The sequence below is a fragment of the Oryza brachyantha genome, chromosome 2 (assembly GCF_000231095.2).
Source record: "Oryza brachyantha chromosome 2, ObraRS2, whole genome shotgun sequence".
Taxonomy (NCBI): domain Eukaryota; kingdom Viridiplantae; phylum Streptophyta; class Magnoliopsida; order Poales; family Poaceae; genus Oryza; species Oryza brachyantha.
This window is the reverse complement of record NC_023164.2, coordinates 14,422,279-14,444,883: the sequence shown is the minus strand read 5'-3', so window position 1 is coordinate 14,444,883 and position 22,605 is coordinate 14,422,279. Positions and strand designations below refer to the sequence as shown.

The window sequence follows — 22,605 nt, the reverse complement described above, 5'->3', positions numbered from 1 at the left end:
TCCAGCATGCACTGGGTCTCTCGATTTAGAGAGGAAGTAGGGGAGGAACTCATCGACGACAATGACACCCCAGGGGAAAAGGCTAGGAAGAAGAAAGAGTAGGTTTCTTCGGGTTTAGAGAGATAATTAATCTTGAGTGATGGTTGGATTGACGGAGAGTGGTGACGACACGTGGGAGACTAAACTATGGGATTGTGCTAAAGCCTTGGGTATGGATGGCGGCGATTGGCAGGGTTAGCGGTAGGGTTTGAATCTTATGTTACGAGCCGTCGGATAAAAGGATATATGGGCACCGTTCGCAAGTGTCGTGTTTAAATTGTCTAATCAGCGCCACGTAAAACAAAAAAAACTATTAGCACATAATTAATTGAGTATTATTTTTTACAAACTTAAAAAATAAATTAATCTGATTTTTTAAAACAACTTTCATATAAATTTTTTTCTAAAAAATACACTGTTTAACCGCTTAAAAAACGTACGTACGAAAAAAGAGGTGAAAGTGTTCTTGGTTGGCCGGTTTCGAACGCTCCTATAGTCGTGCGAGAGAACTACACCACTTCTTGTTGGCTTGGGAAAGATAAGAGGGGAAGGAAGGTGACAGTCCGAGGCTTGCCGACGCCGTTGACGCTTCCGGCGGTGGCGAGGCCAGCTGGCCAAGGAACGGTCAAGATGGAGAGGAGCGCGGCAGTGGTTGCGTCAAGCGCATCTGCGTGGGCGCGTCAAGCGCATCTGCGTGGGCTCGCGTGGAATTCTAGTGTAGTTCTAGCCATCTGAACATGTATAGTTTTTCTTTTTTCACTCAGTGAAAATACTCGTTAATAACAATAGATAGCCATGTGCCGGGAGACACGCATGCTCCCTAATGAATGGGCAATCGGCCACGTAATAGGCAGGTGTGGAGTGGAGAGCATCGAGCACACTGCACTGCACAGCTCTACCCTCTACCTCTAGGTGGAAGCAACGGGTTCGGTCATATTTTTTCGCAAACCGCTACTGCCCCACGGCTGGTTGGTAGCCCATCGCTCGCCCGCACACAGATTTAGCCCCCCTCTCCTTCCAAAACGCACGGCGACACAGAGAGAAGCAGCAGCAGCGACGCGCCGTACGGAGACGGAATTGGGGTCGGTACTGGTGCGTGGGGTTGGCCGGTTGGGCGAAAGGGAAAGGGAGAGGGAATCCCGGGCAGAGAGCGCTGCCCGCGCGGCTCTTCGCCTATAAAATGGGCGCCAAGGCCAGGATAACGCAGTTTTGCCGCCACCCAGCCAGCCCCGTTCGTTTCACCTTCGTCTTCTCCTCCTCGATAGGTATAGCTCTCTGGCCCCTTCGTCTCTCTACGTGGCTTGTCATTTTATTTAGAAACTTTCTTGATGAGATGTCGTACTATACTAGTAACTGAGATTAAGCTAGTAATTCTTTCTTGAAAGTAACCGTCGGCCATGGTTGACTTGAACTAGAAGCTGACGAGTTGATGGCGGAATCTTGGCTAGTGAATGGGTTTTGATTGCTCTATGCGTTGGAGGAAACAGAAAAGGATCTCTGCAGTCACTGACCACCCGGCGGTTAAACTCTCAGGATTCTGTGTTTTAAGTCGGCATTTATACTTGCGTTCGTGCCAAGAACTGCTGCGCCTATAGATGCCACGCCGTGCTCCGCGAATTCTTGGATCGAATCGAAGCTGCGCACGGGCCTCACCATCTCCCTCTTGTGGCGCCCTTGTTGCAGATCAGAAGGTCGGAGAAGGAAGAGATGGCGTCCAACTACGTCGACACCACCGGCGACGAGGGCAGGTTCCACGGCCACGGCCACCACAACCACAGCGCCACCACCACGCCGACGGGCGCCGCGGCGTCGTCGCCGAGGACGATGCGCCGCAGCTTCTCCTCCGCGTCCTCCGGCAGCCACGGCGGCGGCGGCGGCCACGCGCCCAAGTGCGTGTGCGCGCCGGCGACGCACGCCGGGTCGTTCAAGTGCCGCCTCCACCGCACCAACTCCCAGGGCCACGGCCACCCGCACACCTCCCCTCCGTCCTCCCCCGCCGGCGCCGCCGCGCCCCAGCCGTCCTCTGCCTCCTCCCGCACCGTCGAGGCCCAGTGAGCCCCACCATCATCGACAGACCAAGAAAAGCATAAAACCAACCGGACTGGACAATCTGGAAGAGTGAGAGTGAGAGAGAGAGAGAGAGAGAGAGAGAGAGAGAGAGAGAGAGAGAGAGCATCGTGTCATATCATCAGAAGGGAGTTTATTTTGATTTCCCTCGTCGTGATCTCCATGTTCTTGGAAAAATTTTCACCTTTTCTTCTTCTTCTTCTTCTTCTTCTTCTTCTTCTTCTTCTTCCTTTTTGGCTGTGTGGGATCTCCACACATGATGAACAAGCTCCTCCAATCCTCTGCTCTAATCTACCTACTTCTGCTCCTCTCTCTATCTATCTATTGGATGGATGATAAGCTGGATAAATGGTTAGAAAGAAAGGGATTCCAGTTCTAGTAACTGCTGGTCTATTTACCCTTCTGCTCCATGTAATTACTAGTAGTACCCACCATTTTTACCATCCTATTGATAGTCCTCCATGGTTGATGATATCTTGTCTGAATTCTAGTGATGTTCTTGAAAGTAATTCTAGTGTCGTGCAGTTTTACTTCTTGCTTTTATTGTGGATGGCGTCGTCAGCTACAGAAATTCTTCAGCGGTGACGGCAAAAAGGAGCTGTCTCGATCTAGACACTAGATATCTTCATCATCTTATGGGTAGCAAGTAGCCATTGGTGATGGAGAGGAGGATGGTGACCGTGTTTGGTTGGGTTGGGTGGGTGCTGGGTCAATTCGAGCCGAATTCCCCTGATTTGGGTTCTTTTTGCCTGAGCAGATATGGGTTTGGGACGAGGCTTTTGTGTTTGTGTTGTTCATCGGCAGTTTGTTGCTGTTGATATTTCTAAAAATATCTCACCCAGGCTCCTCCGGGGGAAGGTTGGTTGGTGTTCAGGATGCTGACAACAGTGGTCACAACGTGATCAGATGGGTACCCAGATGAGATTCCATGTCCTCATCCTCCCTGGTGAAAAAATTGAAACGGGTGAGGGCAAGGGTAAATCTTGCTGCAAACATTGGCACGTGCCCCCGGCAAGATCCTGTAGACTCTTGCATCGCACCAGCACCACCGTGCTGTCCTGTGATGAGATGGCGTTGCCATTGCCAACAGTGGTTGGCTGCTGCTGGTTGCCATTGCCATGCCATTCAGCGTAAATTTAAACTGTAATTTACTTTCAGACTTAGGCTTCTTCAAATCATAGGAATTTTACAGAAATTTCAGAGAAAACAGTTTAATTTCTTCAAAATTCCTATAAAATTCCTCTAAACCGAAGAGGGCCTTAACTTTTAAATCACTAAAAACATATATAACAAAATTTTATTAACAAATTATTATTGTTTAAATATGTCTAAACAATCACCTTTGTTCGGGCAACCACCACGCCACCGGGTGGGTGGGTCTCCATCATCATCTCGTCATGTGGCGGTGGTTACGATGGGGGATTGATCATTGGCGCCGTGTTCTTTGCATCGGCTCGACACGGTTTTGGTGATCGAATGTTCTGCCAGCCCTGTACACCGCCGCGGCTGAGCTTATTGAGCAGATAATTGCACATAGCGACCTACTCGTACCTAGAAAAGGCCACCTTCAACAAAAAGATAACATATTATCCCTAAGCATTCTAAAATTCTAAAAGAAGCAAGATAACTTAGCAAATAACTCATAATACAAATAATCCTATAATTCATTCTCATTTAACATTAAAATATGTACAAGAGACTATCTCTTAATTAAGAGATAGTTTTTTCTCTCTTCTATTAAAAATTATATAGTATCTTATAGATACTCATTGGAGATGGCCTTTTGACCGGTAAGAAGCGGGAGGCGGAGCTGGAGATTTGGACGTTAGGGTAGGGCCGGCCGGGAGGGTGAACTGCCCGGAGCAGAACGGGCGATCGATGGTTCGCGAAGGGGGGTGGAACACTGTCCATCACCATCGTTTCGGCTGGCTGGCAGTAGAAACGATGGGTGTATGGCGGCGGATAATTGTGCAGCAAAGGCAAACAGCAGGGGTGCAAGGGAAATGGATTCTAATCCTGATTGGATTGGGTATGTGTAGTATAGATTTTTCATCCTTGATTAGTAAGAGCATATCACTAGAATTATATCCAAACGGAACTTTGGTTCAAGTTCTTAGACAAATGAGAAGAAACGATATTTAGCTTTTTTTTTTACTTAGGAAACATGAATCAGCCAAAAGATAGCTTTACACCTTAATCCGACCAACGAAATAGAAAAATACCCTTGCCTTCTGAAAAAATTACCGCATTTCCTCGTCCCCTCCCCTCATGAACTGTTTGTCCGTGCACGGTTTAGGGTTCGGTGGAGAGGCCATCGCCGCTCTCCCGCCTCCGTATCTGCCAAGCGCCGCCTCCGCTAGCCCTGAGTGTCATCGCCAGCCCACAAGTAGATAAAAAAAAAATTACGCATAGTAATGACTACTTATAATGCTTATTGGAGTACATTAAGATACATGAAAAATTAAAAAAAAATCAACTCTCTTGCCATGCCAGAGGTAGGATTGACGATTTATCTTGAAAACTCATATTAGGATCAAGATTACTGTTTCTAGTCAAACACCTAATCAAACTGATTTTGTCTTGAATCTGACAACCCCTGAATCAAGAGCCCTACCAAATATACCACTGTCTCTTTTTGCATATTATCTAAATAATTATGAAGTTTTTATAAGTATATTAGTATGCGATATATCATTTTTTAAATATGCGTGTCTAAATTTGACCTATATAAGTAAAAAACATCAAATTAAACTATGATACTATATGTATATTCAGAGTCATTTGTTTCTAAAGTTAAATTTAACCTTGTATGTTGGTATGGTGATATATTATATATTAATTTATATTATTATTTTTTATAAAAAATATATAAATGGCATGTTAGAAATAAGGAGATATCCGTAGTGTATAAGAGCATCCCTAGCAATATATCTATTTCATTATCTATCTTGAAAATAGAGGATGAAGAGTAAAAATTATGTTCCAGCAGAATATTTATCATATCTTCTATTTTTAGATGACATGAGAAACTTTATATTTAGATGTTCTCTCTCCATCCTTCAAATAGATATAAAAGATGTTATATAGGGATAATCTGTTGGAGTATACATAAATATGGAGGATGAAACTCTTTTGGATGATCATTCGAATAAAAATATGAATGACCAAATTTAGATGAACTGCTAAATATGGATGACTAAATTTAGATTAGCTGTTGAGATGCTATAAAGAGTTCCCCAGTTAAGTTGAGAAAACCACGTTGCATGAATCGATCTGTTACGAGAGTGAAATGACTGCTTAGTAGTAGCATATACGTAGGCTGGCAGCGTACACAACAAACTGCTGACCTGAGTTCGGTTCGGCCGACGTACTCGCGTGGAAAGACAAAATTTAAAGTGAAAAAAAAACCATGAGATTATAGTAGGGAAATACCAAGGATTGTCACACTCGTATGAAAGAAATATATAGGAGTCATAGAAACTCTCTGAGTCCTATAAAAAAAGCCATATTAAAAACTAATAATATAATCTAAATATATTACATATCATAATTCATATCATATATTTAATAATATCCACCTTAAAACAAATTCTCTTCATCCCTTATAGCATAAAAATCATCCATCACTAGAAACCACTAAAAACCTCAACCTCATATAGATAAAATCTCCTTGCGGAATCATCCATCACTAGAAACCACTAAAAACCTCAACCTCATATAGATAAAATCTCCTTGCGTCTTCAATTGCCATAACGAAAATATTACATCTCAATCTAGAAGCGGTAGATCATACTTCAACCTAGCCTTGTGAATAAGTTTGTGTACACATGATGCTATTTATACTCCATTAAGGGAAAAAAAACGTCATAATGGAATTTAAATTCAGGATATTTTATGAAAGGTAAAGCCTTAAGCCATATTGTCTAATAACATATCACCTTGACCACTGTAAATTAGTGTCGACGATGAAAACCGAGCAGTTCTATATTTTACGATGCTCCCGACAAGCCAGCAAGTCTTGTATCAAGATTGAAAGTTGAGCGTGTAATCCCAAATGTGACTGCCATTACATCCATTCAACTAATACACGGGGAAATCAGGATCTACGTCTTGTGCCCAAGACTGCAAGCCACCAATTATATCCTTGGCAGAAAGAAATCCCTTCTCCCGGAGAATCTGAACAGCTATCTGCGAGTCGTTGCCTCTTCGGCATACAACATAAAGCGAAGGCATTTTGTCTGGGGTGGAGGCATCCATGGTTTCCTTCAACGAGGTCTCAACTATTTGAAGCTTCTCCTCCAGCACGGCAAGCGGGATGTTCAGAGATTGAGAAACTGAAGCAATTTGGAAGTGATGTGCAGGTCGTACATCCAACAGTAGATGAGGTTCGCCGTTATCAACAAGCCGTTTATATTCTGTACAAGTGACACGGGCACTTTCTGGAAGTAGGTCCAAACTTGGCGCTGACTGCATTGAACATAACAGCAAGTAAAATGACATCAAGCTTCAGCCAGTAACAAGCGACACAGTGTTGCTGAAGCCTGAAACTAGGATCACATGATTGTTCTGGGGACAAGAAATTTACCGCTGTTTTTTTCTTGGATAACTTAAAATTTATGCATTACATGTGGGTAGATTTATTTTAACACAAAAATTGGAAAAACATAGGAAAATGGTAGGAATGTACATAAATAAATGATTGAAAAATGTAGGGAAAAGATGAGATGGATTATTTGGGATACAGATATTGGTTAAACACAGAAATCTTACAAGACAACCTTAGTATAATTTCCATGGTTAATGTATCATCAATTTGGTGCTTCATTACTTCATTTGCCTTGGACTTAGCAAACGAATTTAAAAAAGGAGGTCTTTGTAGATGATTCAATTCCTATGAATCCATGGCAAAGGATAGTTTTCCTCTACTTTTCCTATGTCTCACCCCTTCAATCCAAATGAATACCGAATAGCGTCAAATCCTATAGGAATTAAATTCTTCCATTTTCCTGTGAAGCAAAGGAGCCCTAATTTTTTACCCCATTCCGAATTCCAAAACGGTTATCAGCAGGTCCACTGTTAACACTTTTGCTAGTTAGGCTGGTCAGCGGTCACTGATGGTGAGCGACTATTATGCATGTGACCCCAATACCCTGGATTGCACTATTGCAGATCGCATGTGTGCGTATTCCAAATCAGGCTATAGAGATACTAGTGATATGCACTAAAATGGCCTCACACAATATTTCTGTATTAGACTAAGGATGACCTAAATTGGCCTAGTAGGGCAACCAGTTTTATATCATTACAAATTTGCGATATACAACATCCAAAGGACTTGCTAACTGCACATAGTATTTAAGATTTTGACCAGATTAGACAGACATCATTCCTTTGCAATTCAGAGACATACCTTAAATGACAATGTCATAATAAGATAAATTGTGAAGTCAACAATCTGGAGATATACCTTATCGGACATTGGGGACTGCGTGAAGTTTTCATAATCAAACTTCTGAAAATCATCTTGTGTAAAAGCCGAATTTTCTCCACAAACTGTGCAAACATTCGAGCTTCCTCGGATCTTAACCTGCAGAAATATATAGATTTCAGTAATGAACTCCATGAAGAGACTGGAGGAAAGAGAAGTACATCGTATTTTGTACAGAAGAACGTCAGAAACATAGCATGTTAGAAAAGCAACCAGAAGTTATAAACAGGTTAAACTCTTTCCCAAAAAACTTGGTCCTAAAGCAAAGAAGTCAACACCGATAGTACTTAAAATGGCGAGAAAAATACTACGAGGTTAGTAGGATGAGTAGAACTATCTTAATGTCATAATCATTTCCATAACAAACATCCACACTACCCAAAAATCTAGTTTCTCTATGTTATAAATTGTGTTGAGAACACAAAATCTGAAATGGAGGAACACAACTAGCTCCTAGCATGGAATATCAACTATATAATATATTACTAGCATGTAAGTCACTATGCCCTGATCTGAGTGATGCTGAGAATGCTCCTGTTACAACATATACCACAGATACTACATATTATTTTGAGGGCCATTTTCAAGATTGGACTCAGAGAACATAGTTTGACTGCTTATAAGATGAAAGACACAAAAGGGACTAAGTGCTCCCATTGACTGAGATGCACTCATGCGCAGTTTCTAAAATGCTAATACATGCGCTGTCATGCCATGTTAAAATATAACAAGATGTAGCATGAGGAATGAGCAGGCAAATCACAGTGCAAGTACATTCCAGACTTTCATCAAGGTAAAATGAAGATATATGTAATTTTCTCATTAAACTGCCTAATGTGTGAATTGGTAGCTCAAGTAGCAAACAAATTACACCCATCATGTACGCTATACTACGGGAAACAGAAAACAATACTATTTTCATCATGCAGAAGCAACACATGACATATCCAGGGTCAAGTGACGTACAATTCTGATACGAGCAGATAGAGCATCAAAGAGTAGCATTCTTCCACTTAGGGGTTCACCAACATCAGTAGCAACCTTTATAGCCTCTAGGGCTTGCAGGCAGCCAATCACTCCAGGAACTGTAAGTCAACAAACAAAGGTTAGTTTACAAGTGCAAAATAATCTATGCAAAAGATGGAATCAAGGGATGAAGTTTATGGCACCTTATACAATACTCCTTCCATCCCTAAATATAGCTACCTTTCTGGTTCAAATTTGAACTAGAAAGTAGCTATATTTTGGGACAGAGGGAGTACGATGTTTTCACACTCACAGTATGGTATGCATATTCTACCTAGAACAGAAGCAATATTGTAGCCAGTCAACCTTAGCTGTAGTAGATTCAGGTGAATAGGTGGGAATGACCGAAATTTTAATTTGTATAGTATTTGAGCAAGCTATAATGTTTTTACAATGTGATAAGAAAATGTATGCACTTAAGTTCACAACTATTATAACTGATGCTTCACCTCCTATAAAGTGATTGCTATGGCCAAGAAGCATCAGTAACTATGAAAACAAAGATGCTTGTGTATGTGGTTCGAGCTTTGAACAAAATATATAAAATGAATATTCTAACTCATGTTTCCCCTTGTGTGAAATTATTGTTATGGCCAAGAAGCATTGGTTAATATTTTACTTACCAACCCCAAGAACTCCACTGTCTGAGCATCTCTGGCAGGCTGCCACTGGAGGTGGATTTGGGAAAAGGCACCGATAACATGGACTTCCGTTATGATGATAAACAGTCAACTGTTAGAGAAGTCAGTGCATGAATAAAAAAATGAAGGTGAACTATAAAAACAAAGATCGTCAGGAGTAATGAGCATTACCTGTCCTTCCAAACCTAAGGCTGCGCCAGATATAAGAGGCTGCACATAATTAATTTCTTAGAAAGATCAGTATTTGATTAATGAAATCATTGTGAATGAAATAAACATAAAGTTGTTTTAGCTGTTAGTACATGATAGCCCAGTAAATAAAGTGAAAACTCTCTAAGGTATATGCAAAGATAAAATTGGCACTACCCTAATGAAGATTTGAAGCATTGGTTGCATCATTTACCTCAGAAGCAAGAATTTACCTTATTGAGCAACACACAACAGTCACTGATCATGTATCGAGTAGGAAGATTATCCGTGGCATCTACAACTATATCATATCTGTCGTTGGTTCATCAGTGGAAAAAAACATTCAGTAAATTCTAAAAAGGCACAACATATTCTCTTAATACACAGAATTTTAGATGGCATACTTTCTCACAATTTCCAAAGCATTGCAAGGTTTCAAAGTATGATGGTACTCCATCACCTTGATAGATGAATTAATCCTGAACAGAAATAGCATACAGTGACATTGCAGAAGCTGTAGTCAGTCTCAATAGGAAAGATCTTGGAAGCACAAATATTTCAAAGGACAGCCTTTATAACCAGAATCCATTACAAATGCAGATGCTTACTCACAACAAGCGTCGGCAGCTGACTTCACCTTTGATTTACCAACATATGCTTCTTTGTGGATTATCTGAGAGGACATTCAAGAAAAAATAATTATGAGAATACCGTGCCATGTGATTTTTCAAGAATAAAATAACCTACTGTTGACTATCCTAGAATGAGATTTTGCCAGCTAGAAAGTGAATGTAAATTATTTTCATATACTTATCAATCAGTAATCAAACATCATTCAGATAATTCAGAATGGAGAAGAATGAAAGTACTATAGAACAGAAGATACGAGGACAACAAGACAAAATTCACGCCAAATTATCTGTACCTGTCGATGAAGGTTATTAAGCTCAACATCATCTCCATCAACAATGCCCAAGCAACCTAGGATGATAAAAGGTTGCATGAAAGCAATGAGTAGACGGCTCCGAAGAATCACTACAGCTAGCTAATCCATCTAATTTCATCCTCAGATACACATGCAGCATTAGTTGCTTAGTTCTCAACAAAGATAAGAATTGAAGCACATTTCCTAACGATTAAATTCATAATAATCTAACTACTTCCTCATCAAACTAAAACCAACTAGCCAAGAACAGCTTCAGCAACAAGAAGGAACATTACCAACACCACAAGCTGCTAGGTACAGTGCCACGGGTGAACCCAATCCTCCAGCGCCGACCACCAAAATCGATGACTGCGAGAGCTTACGCTGGCCTGGGACATAGTTCACAAAATCACTATAGCCTACGCTGTGCCGAGTCTACGGAAGTATCACCACAAAGTGAGGAGCTGATCAGCTGAGCTCACCTTCGACGCCGAAGTCGGGGAGGAGGAGGTGGCGGCTGTAGCGGTAGATCATATCGGCCGGGAGGCCATCGGCCGCCGCGAACCCATTCCCGCGGCGGCGCATGGGGCACGCGGCGGCGCCGGCCCCCGCTGCGTCGCCCTCTCCCGCGGGCGAAGCCGGAGGCGTTCGGCTGGCCTCGAGCTGCGACTCTAGCACGCGTATGCGGGCATCGAGCTCTTCCCTCTCCGCCCGTAGCCTCGCCAGCTCCCCGGCCGCCGCCTCCATCCTCTCCCGCCGCCGCCGCCGCCGCCGCCGATAACGACGAGAGGTTAGGCGGCGGAATAGAGTGGAGAAAAATTGCAAATTGCACCCTAGAATGTAGTCGTATCTTGGTTTGGGCTGTGGGCCTGATGCTTGGGCCTTGGAGATGTTGACTTGGACTTTATTGGGCCGGCCTGGAAACTTTTTTCTTTTTCTTTTTTTTTCACTTGCAATATAACTACTTCTGTTTTATAATGTAAGATGTTTGACAATTTTATTATAATGTTTGATCATTCGTCTTATTCAAAAATTTAGCACAAATATAAAAAATAACAAGTCATGCTTAAAGTTCTTTTGATAATAAGATAAGTCACCAGCAAAATAAATGATATTTGTATAATTTTTTAAATAAGACAAATGATCAAACATTATAAAAAAAATCAAACATCTTATATTATAAAACTGAGGGAGTATTTTTTTAATAATGAATTGCAATATAAATGCATCTGTAATTCATCAAGAGAGACAATATCCAGTGAAATCAAAATGCTAAGTCATTTATTGACTTGCAGAGACCAGAAATCCAGAATCGTGTCGTTTTCCTTGTCTAATTGTTGGTTTCTGACGTGTATGTGCTCTGTATATATGCTTGTCCTATCTTATTCTTTTCTTCATAAAACCGATCAAGGCATTATGCCTGCAGTATAGGATTCGCTGTCACTTGTGGTGAGTAAAATTTCGTGGTGCTCTAGAACTAAACGTGATATTCGTGGTGCGTTTTAGAATATGGCGAAAATGGATAGTAGTAGCAGTAGTAGTAGTGTACTACTGTTTTCCTTTTAGTTTTAATGTTTACCATAAAACATGATTTTCGTGGATGACCCCTCACCAAATTCTATGTGGATCATTATAGAGTTTGTCTATGATGTTGTCAGCTGCGAGGAGAGTACGTATTTGCAGGAATAAGCGAAACCACATTTTTAAATAAAAAAATTATCATGTGTTTTTAGCGATCTAAAAGTCAATGATGAAAAATAAACTATGATTAAAAAAACTAATATAACTCCAAATATTTAAGATTACAAATTTAAATTTTGGCTTATAAGCATGAGCATGAGAAAAAAGATGAGGATGATAATCCAAATATGAAAACCTTTCAGAGGCATACCAATAAGAAGACCGGCTAAAAAATAATGGTATTATTGTGGATGGGTAACTAATTGGCCCGTATGGAAACTTATTATTACATGTGGCTCTCTTAATGACTCACGTGCGATAAACCAAAACTACATTAATACATATTTACATGTATTTTTTATATAAAATCGATAAAGATGAATTTTATATGAAAATTGTTGGTCTTGACGAGATCTAAAATGTTGTTGCTTGTTGAGATTTTTTTACAAGCCCAAATATTCGCAATAATATCCCATAGTTTTTTTTTTACAAAATCTCATACCTACGTTTCAAATGACTTTAAATGAAGATATTATCTATATGAAAGTTAAAACCTTATAATTTATTGCCTTTTTTATTTAATCTTATTTATAAACATTATAAATTTAGAAAATATGAAATCTTATTTTTAAGTAACAAGTGCTTCGTAATGTGGCGTTAAGGATGAGCGTGGGGTGAATACAAGGTCTTGTATTCGAATCTCATAACCAACATATATAAAAAAGATGACATCCTAAGTTGTGCAAATTTTCCAAATACAGGTTGCAAAAAAAAAAGTCAATGTAACATCTGCAACATTCTCAAAATTTAGATTTAGATCGTTAGTGCATTCGGCTCAACAAACATCGATCGGGTGGTATTGGAATTTTGTTTAGTGGCCCGATCTTCATGTTTTCCGTATCAAATCCTATTCCGAGCGCACATATACCCATGTTTGTGGTTTGATTCAGATGCTCCGTTGTTTTCTTTTAGTGGAGTGTACGGGTGGTCTTTAAATTTATAGGGTTGTTGTGTCTAGATCTTTAAACTGTTAAAATATATATTTAAAGCCTTAATTTTATAAGCCTTCCAACCTATAATATCTCATTTCCCATGCACATGTTTCACGAACGGTTAAATGATGTGTTTTTACGAAAAAAATTTAATAGAAAAGTTGCTTTAGAAATCATATCAATTTATTTTATTTTTTTATAAATAATAATTAATTAATCATATGTTAATCTACATGATATATTTTTTGCGTGGGTTTACTAACCCAACTGCCAAACATTGTCTAAGTATTAAAACTCGTTAAGATACGTCATTTAGTCATAAACCATCACTATCCCTTTGAAATCCTACTTGGCAGTGACATGGCATGGTGAACTGACAAATATAACCCACTTAATTTTTTTATCCACCTTTTCCTTCTTTATTTATTTTTCTTCTCCTTTTTTCCTTTTTCTTTTCCTTTCGTTGTAACCACAGGCCATATAAAAATGGTCGTGACAATAGGACTGAAATCTATACATTTTAACAAATTCTAATATTTGGACCTGTATTTTTAAGAGTTCGGAGACATGCATTTTAAAGAGTTTGGAAACCTAATTAAGATCGGCAATTCCACACAACTCTTGTCCCAAAGAAGATTCGCTTTGAAATATATAGCAAGTGCCCAACTAAAACTCAAGCCACTGTTCCTGATGCCAGATGCCACCAAGATTCAGATTTTTGAGCTACCGAAACGAGGGACACGCCTGATTGATCCCTGAGAATAATAATTCTACGAGGCTGCCACCTCATCCATGACAGCATCTTAGGCATTAATTAAAGCCCTAATACGAGATGTGGACAAGAACAGCAAACCTTTGCTGCTGCCATCGGATAAGACCGAGTTGGGGGGACGGAGAGAAAAGCAGCAGTACTAAACTTGCTGTATCCCACAAGAAACAAGCATCAGATTCTTGGGGGAGAAAAACATATTGCATCCAGTCAATTGTAAATTTATGCTCATTTGATTAGTAGAAAAACGTGAGAAATTTGGATTTTCAATCCTACAGAAAAAAATTACTAGAAAGACCTTTGAAATAAAAATAAATTATATCATTTCCTTTAAAGTTCCTATAAATTGGTCTTTTCTACGTAGATTTCAGAGGAAAGTTAACGATAGCTCCAACCTCTTATAATTTTGTTAGTCTATCTCTTTCATTCACTCGAATGCTTTTCCTTCAGTTTATTCAAATGATTATTCTAGTATTTATCTTATGCTTTACAATTCTATGTTTTGCACTTGCAATCCTATCAAAATCCTCTATTATTTATATTTATCATTTTTAATGCTGCATTTCAAAAAAGCCCTGATGGAAAATTTGCTCTATAAGACTATAACCATACTAACACCCACATCTATTCGCATTTACATATGCTTATAAGTCAAAATTTAAATTTTCAATCTTAAATTTGAACTTGATTTTGAGATTTTTTTAATTGTAGTTTATTTTTCGACTTTGGCTTTTAGCTGACTATGAACACATATAAAAATTTTTGTCTCAAATTATTTTACGTTAGCAAATATGTCGTTTGACTTTTTTTAAAGAAAACCATAACATATGTATAAATCGTAAGATCACAATTACACAAGTATGGCATGGAGTCCTAGACCCCGACCCCAACAATGCGCTATTGCTCTAATCAGATGCTCTATTCATGCTAAAATATAAATATTTTTAGGATTTAAAATATCATATCACATGATGTATAAGTACTTAAGTATAATTCATAATATTAATTATTTCATCAATCACTTATCATTTAAATATTTTCCTATTTTATCACCGTCTCGCAGCCTTATCTATTCCACATTTATCAAAGAGTATCGTAGTGTTTTTAACTCAATTTTAACCCTTACTCTTACTTAAGAACGACTATTTTTCTCCACGTTACACGGTGGGCCCGGTAGTTCAGTGTCATGCATAATGGTCACTCTGCTATTAGGACAAGTGGCGCTAGACATAGCAATCAATAATAGAACTACATTTGAAATAATTAACTTTTATCATTTTTACATTTGGTCATAACAGATTTATTGTTAGAGTCATACGTCATGGACACAAGAGAGTCACATGTCATAGACAATCCTGACAAATCTGTTATCGTCAAGCAGCAAAAGTTAAATGCTCCTATAAATTTCGGTGCAGCTTGTGCAACACTGCCCTCCCGTGTGGTTTGCCTCCAATAATTCCTTCTCCTCTTCTGTTGCCTCCAAGTAGATCTTAGTACCATGAGCTTGCAATGAGCTAGTGTTTGCAATTTTTAGTAGCGGTAGCTCGATGGAGGTGTTCATCCACGAGGAGTACGTTCACAAGCGGCGGGAGCAGCGGCGGCGGCGGGTCCGGCGGCCGGCGGTGGTAGCGCTGCCGCTGCTGCAGCTGCAGGCGCCGTCGACGGGGAAGAAAGCAGCAGCAGCAGCAGCAGCAGCAGCAAGGAGGCTCCCGCCGGGTGGTTCGCCGCCTGCAAGTGCAACGGAGCTTCAGGATAGCCCGTGGGACCAGCCGGCCGTCGGCGCCGCGTCGCCGTCCGGTGATGCCGCCGCCGGGTCGCCGCGACCGGCTGCCACCACCTCCTTCGCGGACCATCTCCTCGGCTACCTCTAGCCTAGCCGCCGCACTAGTTAGTACAGTCCGGCTGAGTTAATTACTCTACTTAATAGCTATGCGTGCTTCCACCATCTGGCAGTAATTAGTTTGCAATAAACCCGCAATTAATCTTGTCAGTGTCTGAATCTCTGTATGTAGTGTGCGAGACTTCTCTGCCTTGCAAGCATGTAAAATGTAACAGCGTGGTCGATCTCATCTACCGTGTTGCACTTAAATCTGGCACCGATATTTTGGAATTCGGTGAATTATGATGTGCCATGTGCTAAGTACATTAAGGGTTGCTGTAGTTTGTGCAGTTTATTCGGATTATTTCTCGACTTTTACATTCAAATTTCTCGAACAATTAAACTATGCTTTTTTAAAAAAAAATATTTCTATAAATAGGTTCATCGCATTGTCTTTCTTAAATAGATTTTTAATTTTATAATAGTTAATTCTATCGTATAATGCTGTAAAAAAATCAAAAATGTTTTATAAAGAACGTAACCAAGACCGGTGAAAGTTGTTTGTAGTACTGGGAGAAGCTTTTCCAAACAGGCCCTATGATGGATTTATGGCATCGTTGGTTCATCGAAGATCACTAAGGGCGGTTCCAATGATATATTAATAATGGTTTCTATTCTTATTAAACAGCTTGTCACATAAGCAATGGTAACATGTCAACGTAATTAATAAAGAAAGAGAAGGAAAAACTTAGAAACGGTTCCATGAAGAAACCAAGTCTTCTCTTCACCCTATACACCAAGAAATCATAAGAGAAACTACTGATTTGTAGGGACATGTGTAACGCTCACTGTTGGGAGAATAATATATAATTAAAAGAGAAAAAGAGAAAATATTTATTACTCGAAGACACCTCCATTATGTAAAATAGCAGTTTCTTTCATTTATATTTCTCCTCCAGATTATTGGCTATCACCATCGCCATCGCCTGGGATGCGTAACTTCCATGGAAACACGAGCACACGTTTGGTCAATTTGCTTGTCCCAATTGGCAATTGTCTTAGTAAGATAAATGGGGAAATGGTAAGCAAAATAGACCAGTCCTCGCTGGAAGTTGGAAGTAGTAAAAAAAAAATCCTCACAAAGAAAAAAGGCATAGGTACCTGCAGAAAATCGTCAATGGAGTCTGATCAAGAGACCAGAACGACGATCAATCTTTTTTTTTTTTGCTTTTGTTTACCTAAAATTTAAATTTTTAACTTTAAATTTAAATTAATTTTAAGATTTTTTAGCGTAGTTTATTTTCCATCCTTAGATTTTTTTCTTTGGCTTTTAAATATCTAAGAAGATGTATATAAAAATTTTACTAACAAATTATTAAATATGCCGATCACCCCAAGTACCCGCTATGCCTAAAAAAATAATAAAATTCTATCCCATGGGGATGCATGCACGGTTCAAAAGATATGAGTTTATGCAAGTAATGATTACTATATATGTGTACTAGTTGGTTTATAAATAGTAGTTTTCAACATATTTTCCCTTGATCTGTAGCTTTAAAAATGTAACTTAGTTTAAAAAACATTTTTTTTGTTGAAATAGGTAAAATTGCTCTTAACATGTGGGACCCATTATCCGCCACGTCACTCGAAACTGAGAAAAAATAGAGCCAATACTAATATGAGACCTTTGAATGGTTTACGTGAGGAAACCCATTTTTTTTTTTTTGGGTGAAAGAGATCTCAGACAAACTCGATGCCGGTGGTGAACTTATTCACAAACAATGGGCCCAAAGAGGAGAGAAAGTCCAACCCAACCTGCGGAGCCCGAGCCCACGAAACAGAAGCAGATGGGCCCGGCCCACCAGGCCAGCACAGCAGCAGCAGAGATGCAGACAAGTCCACAGGTAGTACAGCAAAAGCTTCCCGTCTCCAGCGTCCACTCCACCCTCCTCCTCCAAGGCGAAACCCCCAAATCCTTCTCGCCCCTCGCATCATATCTACAAGCGTAAGCCCCGCCCCAAATCCGCAATCCCCAGCAAGTCGGCTGCGGCGGCGCTATGGGAGGCGGCGGCGGGGACGGCGAGGCGTGGGCGGATCAGGAGCAGGGAAACGGAGGGGGCCGCGGCGGCGGCGGCGGCGGGGGCGGGGGAGAGGCGAAGCGGTCGGAGATCTACACGTACGAGGCCGGGTGGCACATCTACGCCATGAACTGGAGCGTGCGGCGCGACAAGAAGTACCGGCTCGCCATCGCCAGCCTGCTGGAGCAGCTCCCCAACCGCGTGGAGGTGGTCCAGCTCGACGAGTCCTCGGGCGACATCGCCCCCGTGCTCTCCTTCGAGCACCCCTTCCCGCCCACCAAGACCATGTTCGTCCCGGACCCGCACTCGGTGCGCCCGGACCTGCTCGCCACCTCCGCCGACCACCTCCGCATCTGGCGCATCGTCTCGCCGGACGACGCCGCCGACGCCGACGCCAACTCCAACTCCAACTCCGGCTCCGTCCGCTGCAACGGCGCCTCCCAGCCTTCCGTCGAGCTGCGCTGCGAGCTCAACGGCAACCGCAACAGCGACTACTGCGGCCCGCTCACCTCCTTCGACTGGAACGACGCTGACCCCCGCCGCATCGGCACCTCCTCCATCGACACCACCTGCACCATCTGGGACATCGAGCGCGAGGCCGTCGACACCCAGCTCATCGCCCACGACAAGGATGTCTACGACATCGCCTGGGGCGGTGCTGGCGTCTTTGCATCCGTCTCGGCTGACGGCTCGGTTCGCGTGTTTGATCTCCGGGACAAGGAGCATTCCACAATTATCTACGAGTCTGGTTCTGGCGGTGGCTCCAATTCGGCTGGTGCAGATGGCGGGGCTGTGTCGCCAACGCCGCTGGTTAGGTTAGGGTGGAACAAGCAGGATCCTAGGTACATGGCAACCATTATCATGGATAGCCCCAAGGTGGTTGTGCTTGATATCCGCTATCCAACACTACCGGTGGTCGAGCTCCACCGCCACCATTCCCCTGTCAACGCCATAGCATGGGCACCACACTCTTCTTGCCACATTTGCACAGCTGGGGATGACTCGCAGGCCCTTATATGGGACCTATCATCCATGGGCACTGGGAGTAACAATGGTGGCAATGGAAATGGCAATGCTGCAGCAGCTGCAGCTGCTGAGGGTGGTCTTGATCCCATATTGGCGTACACTGCTGGGGCAGAAATTGAGCAGCTGCAGTGGTCAGCCACCCAGCCTGACTGGGTCGCTATTGCATTCTCCAATAAACTGCAGATCCTCAGGGTCTGATTTCTTCATTCCAATGCTAGTAGTGAGGGGATGCCAACAAGAACAAAGAAACTCAGCTTGGATAATGAGGTTAGGTGATCAGAAGAAATTATTACTTCAGTCTTACTTATTTTAAGTTGTGCACAGATGATACGTGTGCTGAGTTGGATCTAGTGATATAAAAAATTGTTTGCTAGCTAGAAGCTGGAATTAGCAATGAACTGAGCTGTTAGAGTAATTAGCTGCTCTAGGTTAGCATTGATTACAATGGGACTGTAGTTATGTTTGTTCCTTGTGCTGGAATGTCCAGCTCCAGTAGGGTTTAAGTTCGCCTCTTGACTTCCATGTTGTGTTTTGCATTTGAAGTATATGCTAAGTTATAAGCCTGTGCGTGTTATTTTGTTTAAGTTCTATGGTGTTTCTTATGTTGTGCTCTTGAGGTAGAGATGAATGCATGAACCTTGGCATGCTAGCAAAGCCAAGGGTTTTCGGGTTGGTAATGGGCCCAACTATTTTAGCCTACAAAATTTAAGGGCCAGTTCTAAATGGATGGGCTGACTTTTTATATAGCTAAAAATACATGAGGGCTTATTTGGATCGTGAAAAGACCCATGGGTTGTGACCCGTTACCACCCCTACCCTGGGCCTGGATGCACACTTTTAAGGAAAAAAAAGACTAACTCATTCGACTATTCCATAGGTTTGGCCTAAGAAGATCCTAGTCATGTGGTGAACATGTTGGTACATGCAGTTCACTATGTGCAATCTTAGCAAACCAGTAATTATGTTGTTATGAATTCCCTTGGTTCACTTCAATTCACACTGTATGTGTCATTCTTGTAGGGCTTTAGGGCCCGGGTTGCTGGTGGGTGGTTTGATAATTTATTGTCCTGCTACAGTTATTGATGCCATGGCAAGGGTTGTGGCAGCAGCTGCACACCCACACAAGCAGACCAGCTAATTGGCCATGTTTTGATTTGGGTTTGGCCTTTTAACAGCAGCTTTGTTGTTCCGTTTTACATTGTCAGTAAATTGTCTAAATTAATGTCTTGGCCACCCAATCTCTTAAATCTGATAGTAGTCATAAGTCTTTTCTAAAAAGATAGTTTTGAAATCATTTCCAACCAAAGCTTAATTTTAAGTTCGTGAGTCAATTTTGCAAAAAGGTTGATGTCTATCTAGACTTTATATGCAACTGATATTGGCATTGTTGAATCTAGTGAAAAATAGCATATAGCTGGAAGAAACCAATTAGATTACTAGGCTATATCTTTCTGTTGTTATCTCTAAATTATATGGATGTTGTAGACTAATTGTTTGAATACCTTTTGAAATCCTTATTACTTTAAATTTTTAGCATAGTATTTGCATAATGATAACTTGTTGCATATAATTTAGCATCCGTTCCACACTTTATTTAAGTTTTGCACTTGTCCACTTTAAATTTGTAATTCTAGGTCTACCACAGTATGAGATGTCTGTGCATACAGTACAGTTTTTCCTTGGTCCACCGCTATCAATAAGAATAGACCTGTTTTTTTTCCCCTGTCCTTTTGTAACAATGGTTGTAGCTGCAACAAATGAGATGAAGCCTTGCGTTTTCCTTCAAGAAAAATAATAAGCCCTCTGTCTTAAACGAATAGTGCCACAGCAATAAGGTCTTGGTGCTTACGAGTGAATCTTTTTTCAAGTACCATCTTTGGCTTTGTTTTAGTCTTCTTGTTGTGATGGGTTTCCTAGTTATATTGTTTCTTTCATGAAATATGATTGTTGCACATCATCCATTGGACAAGCTGGAAAGCCAGGCATTTGAGGTGTGTGAGCTCACTTAATTGCAAAAGGATTTCCCCCATAGGATATCTCATTGTAGAACCTTTGTTGGTGCGATTTGGATTGCATATCATCTTTACCCATTGTATAATTTGTTGCGGGTTGAAGCGTTAATCTGCTTGGTATATGCCAGCGTGCACACCATTACAAGGTTTCTACTGTCTTTTTTTTTAATTCAAGCAGGAATTTTGTTTTCCAAAATAGACCAAAAATTCTTACTTACCATCGAGAAATTATGTTTCTTTAATACTCCACAGTTAATATTAATAAGAGGCATTTAAGTACTTTCTTGTGGAAACTAGTGTTGTATTGGGATTTGTAGGAATCCTTTTTAATCCGAGACGGAGGAAATAAAATACTTATAGTGTGTGATTGTTTATAGTTGAGTGGAGATTCAAGAGGTATTTTAGTACTCTGCTGCATACTAGTGTTGAATTGGAATTTAGGAACTCTTTTTTTCGAGACACTGTGCGTGACTATTTGGTTGTGTGGAGATTCAAGCAAGTACTAGTATCAGCTTTGCCTGCTTTTACCGTTTACACTACTCCTTTCTGGTAAGTTTAATTGAATGACTAACACTAACTATAAACATACACGAGATATACCATGCATAATAGATTAACTAGAAGGTTATCTACACTATTTTTCTTCTCTCTCTCTCTCTCTCTCTCTCATTTATGTGTATTTAATGTATGTATTTTGGAGCATATGTAGAGTAAGCTCTTGCATGAGAGTTAACATTCATCCTTTTGCATTTTCTCTCTTTCGTACGTGTTTATACTTGGTTTGTAGCCTATTATTATACAACGAGACATTGTTGTACTACTTCTGTGTCTATGAAAAATCAACGTATAGTAATGGATCTAAACAACTGAATGTTTCAAAAAAAAAAAATCAACTACTATAGATGTCCTATAAATTTTGATTTCTTTTAGGGATGAAGGAACTACGTTGGGATAACAACAAAAGTAGAACATGTTCGGCTTATGTAGCATATGCTCTAATTACAAAGTTTTGATTGCCTCGGCTTTGGTTTGAACGTGAACAGGGAGACGCTTTTTTTTACTCGACCTGTCCCGGTTCGGCGGCCCAACTAGTATCTGAGTATTGGACAATCTGTTTTGGTGTAAAGGCCAGATGTTTGCAAGGCCGCACAACTAGTGGGCCTAACCACTCAGGCGACTGCGGCCCGGCTGTACAGCCCAACTGCCCAAGTCTACTATTAGTACGTTTGAGTTTGTCATAATTTTTTTTAATGTTGAACCAAATTTATGGTAAAATATACTAAAATCCACAACACTAAATTAGCTTCGCTAAATCAACCCTTGAAAATATTGTTATAGTATACTTATTTGGCCTTTAAAATGTTACTATTTTTTTTATAAATTTGATTAGATTTGAGATGTTTGACTTATAACAAACCCAAAATCAGTTACAATATGAAATAGCGGGAGTAGCTGTGTATAGAATTTGAATTTCCATTGTAACGTATGGCTAGTTAACTACCACACCTCAATCCCAAAACAAACATATTCCTAGCTATGAATCGGATTTGTAATTGGATATGGAAGATAATTTATTCTTTTTGGGACAAAGAGTATAGTTAAAAGAGCATACATAAAAGGGGTGTTACGATGAACACATGCATGGAAGATCTCAGGTCGCTTGTGCAGGCCGGTTATCTGGATTCAACTGCCAATGACGACGATCACGAACTTTACATGTGTCAACTAATTGGCATATGTTAGGGTGAGTCCGATCTAGAAAAGTACGCGGTAACTTTGCAGTACGTAAAATGAGCTAAATCATTAGCATAAAATTAATTAAGAATTAATTATTTCAAACATAGAAGATGAACT

At 40.7% G+C, this 22,605-nt stretch overlaps 4 protein-coding genes across 8 annotated transcripts; 3 read left to right on the top strand and 1 right to left on the bottom strand.

The window, feature by feature from the left end:
- Positions 1 to 1,240: 1,240 nt before the first annotated feature.
- Positions 1,241 to 2,615, top strand: LOC102704779. Of its 5 annotated transcripts, none has more exons than XM_040521314.1 (3): positions 1,245 to 1,304; positions 1,458 to 1,559; positions 1,723 to 2,615. In XM_040521314.1, exons 2-3 carry the CDS (start codon positions 1,491 to 1,493, stop codon positions 2,092 to 2,094), a joined length of 441 nt encoding a protein of 146 aa, XP_040377248.1. In that variant the 5' UTR covers positions 1,245 to 1,304; positions 1,458 to 1,490; the 3' UTR covers positions 2,095 to 2,615. The 5 variants fall into 5 exon arrangements, 3 of the variants coding, with proteins under 3 accessions (XP_040377248.1, XP_040377246.1, XP_040377247.1); XR_005811171.1 differs by having other exon boundaries at positions 1,250 to 1,304; positions 1,455 to 1,605; positions 1,723 to 1,812; XM_040521312.1 differs by having other exon boundaries at positions 1,250 to 1,304; positions 1,455 to 1,559.
- A 3,343-nt stretch (positions 2,616 to 5,958) lies between these two features.
- Positions 5,959 to 11,146, bottom strand: LOC102704493 (adenylyltransferase and sulfurtransferase MOCS3-2). Its single transcript, XM_006648618.3, has 11 exons — positions 10,858 to 11,146; positions 10,672 to 10,764; positions 10,376 to 10,431; positions 10,059 to 10,123; positions 9,855 to 9,929; positions 9,684 to 9,762; positions 9,433 to 9,471; positions 9,244 to 9,352; positions 8,561 to 8,679; positions 7,574 to 7,693; positions 5,959 to 6,573 (listed from the first exon to the last, which is right to left on the bottom strand). Exons 1-11 carry the CDS (start codon positions 11,120 to 11,122, stop codon positions 6,187 to 6,189), a joined length of 1,407 nt encoding a protein of 468 aa, XP_006648681.2. The 5' UTR covers positions 11,123 to 11,146; the 3' UTR covers positions 5,959 to 6,186.
- Positions 11,147 to 15,234: 4,088 nt separating this feature from the next.
- Positions 15,235 to 15,941, top strand: LOC102704218. Its single transcript, XM_040521244.1, has one exon. The coding sequence runs from the start codon at positions 15,364 to 15,366 to the stop codon at positions 15,685 to 15,687; it is 324 nt and encodes a 107-aa protein (XP_040377178.1). The 5' UTR covers positions 15,235 to 15,363; the 3' UTR covers positions 15,688 to 15,941.
- A 1,627-nt stretch (positions 15,942 to 17,568) lies between these two features.
- Positions 17,569 to 19,323, top strand: LOC102703939 (WD repeat-containing protein LWD1). Its single transcript, XM_040521410.1, has one exon. The coding sequence runs from the start codon at positions 17,693 to 17,695 to the stop codon at positions 18,935 to 18,937; it is 1,245 nt and encodes a 414-aa protein (XP_040377344.1). The 5' UTR covers positions 17,569 to 17,692; the 3' UTR covers positions 18,938 to 19,323.
- Positions 19,324 to 22,605: the final 3,282 nt, after the last annotated feature.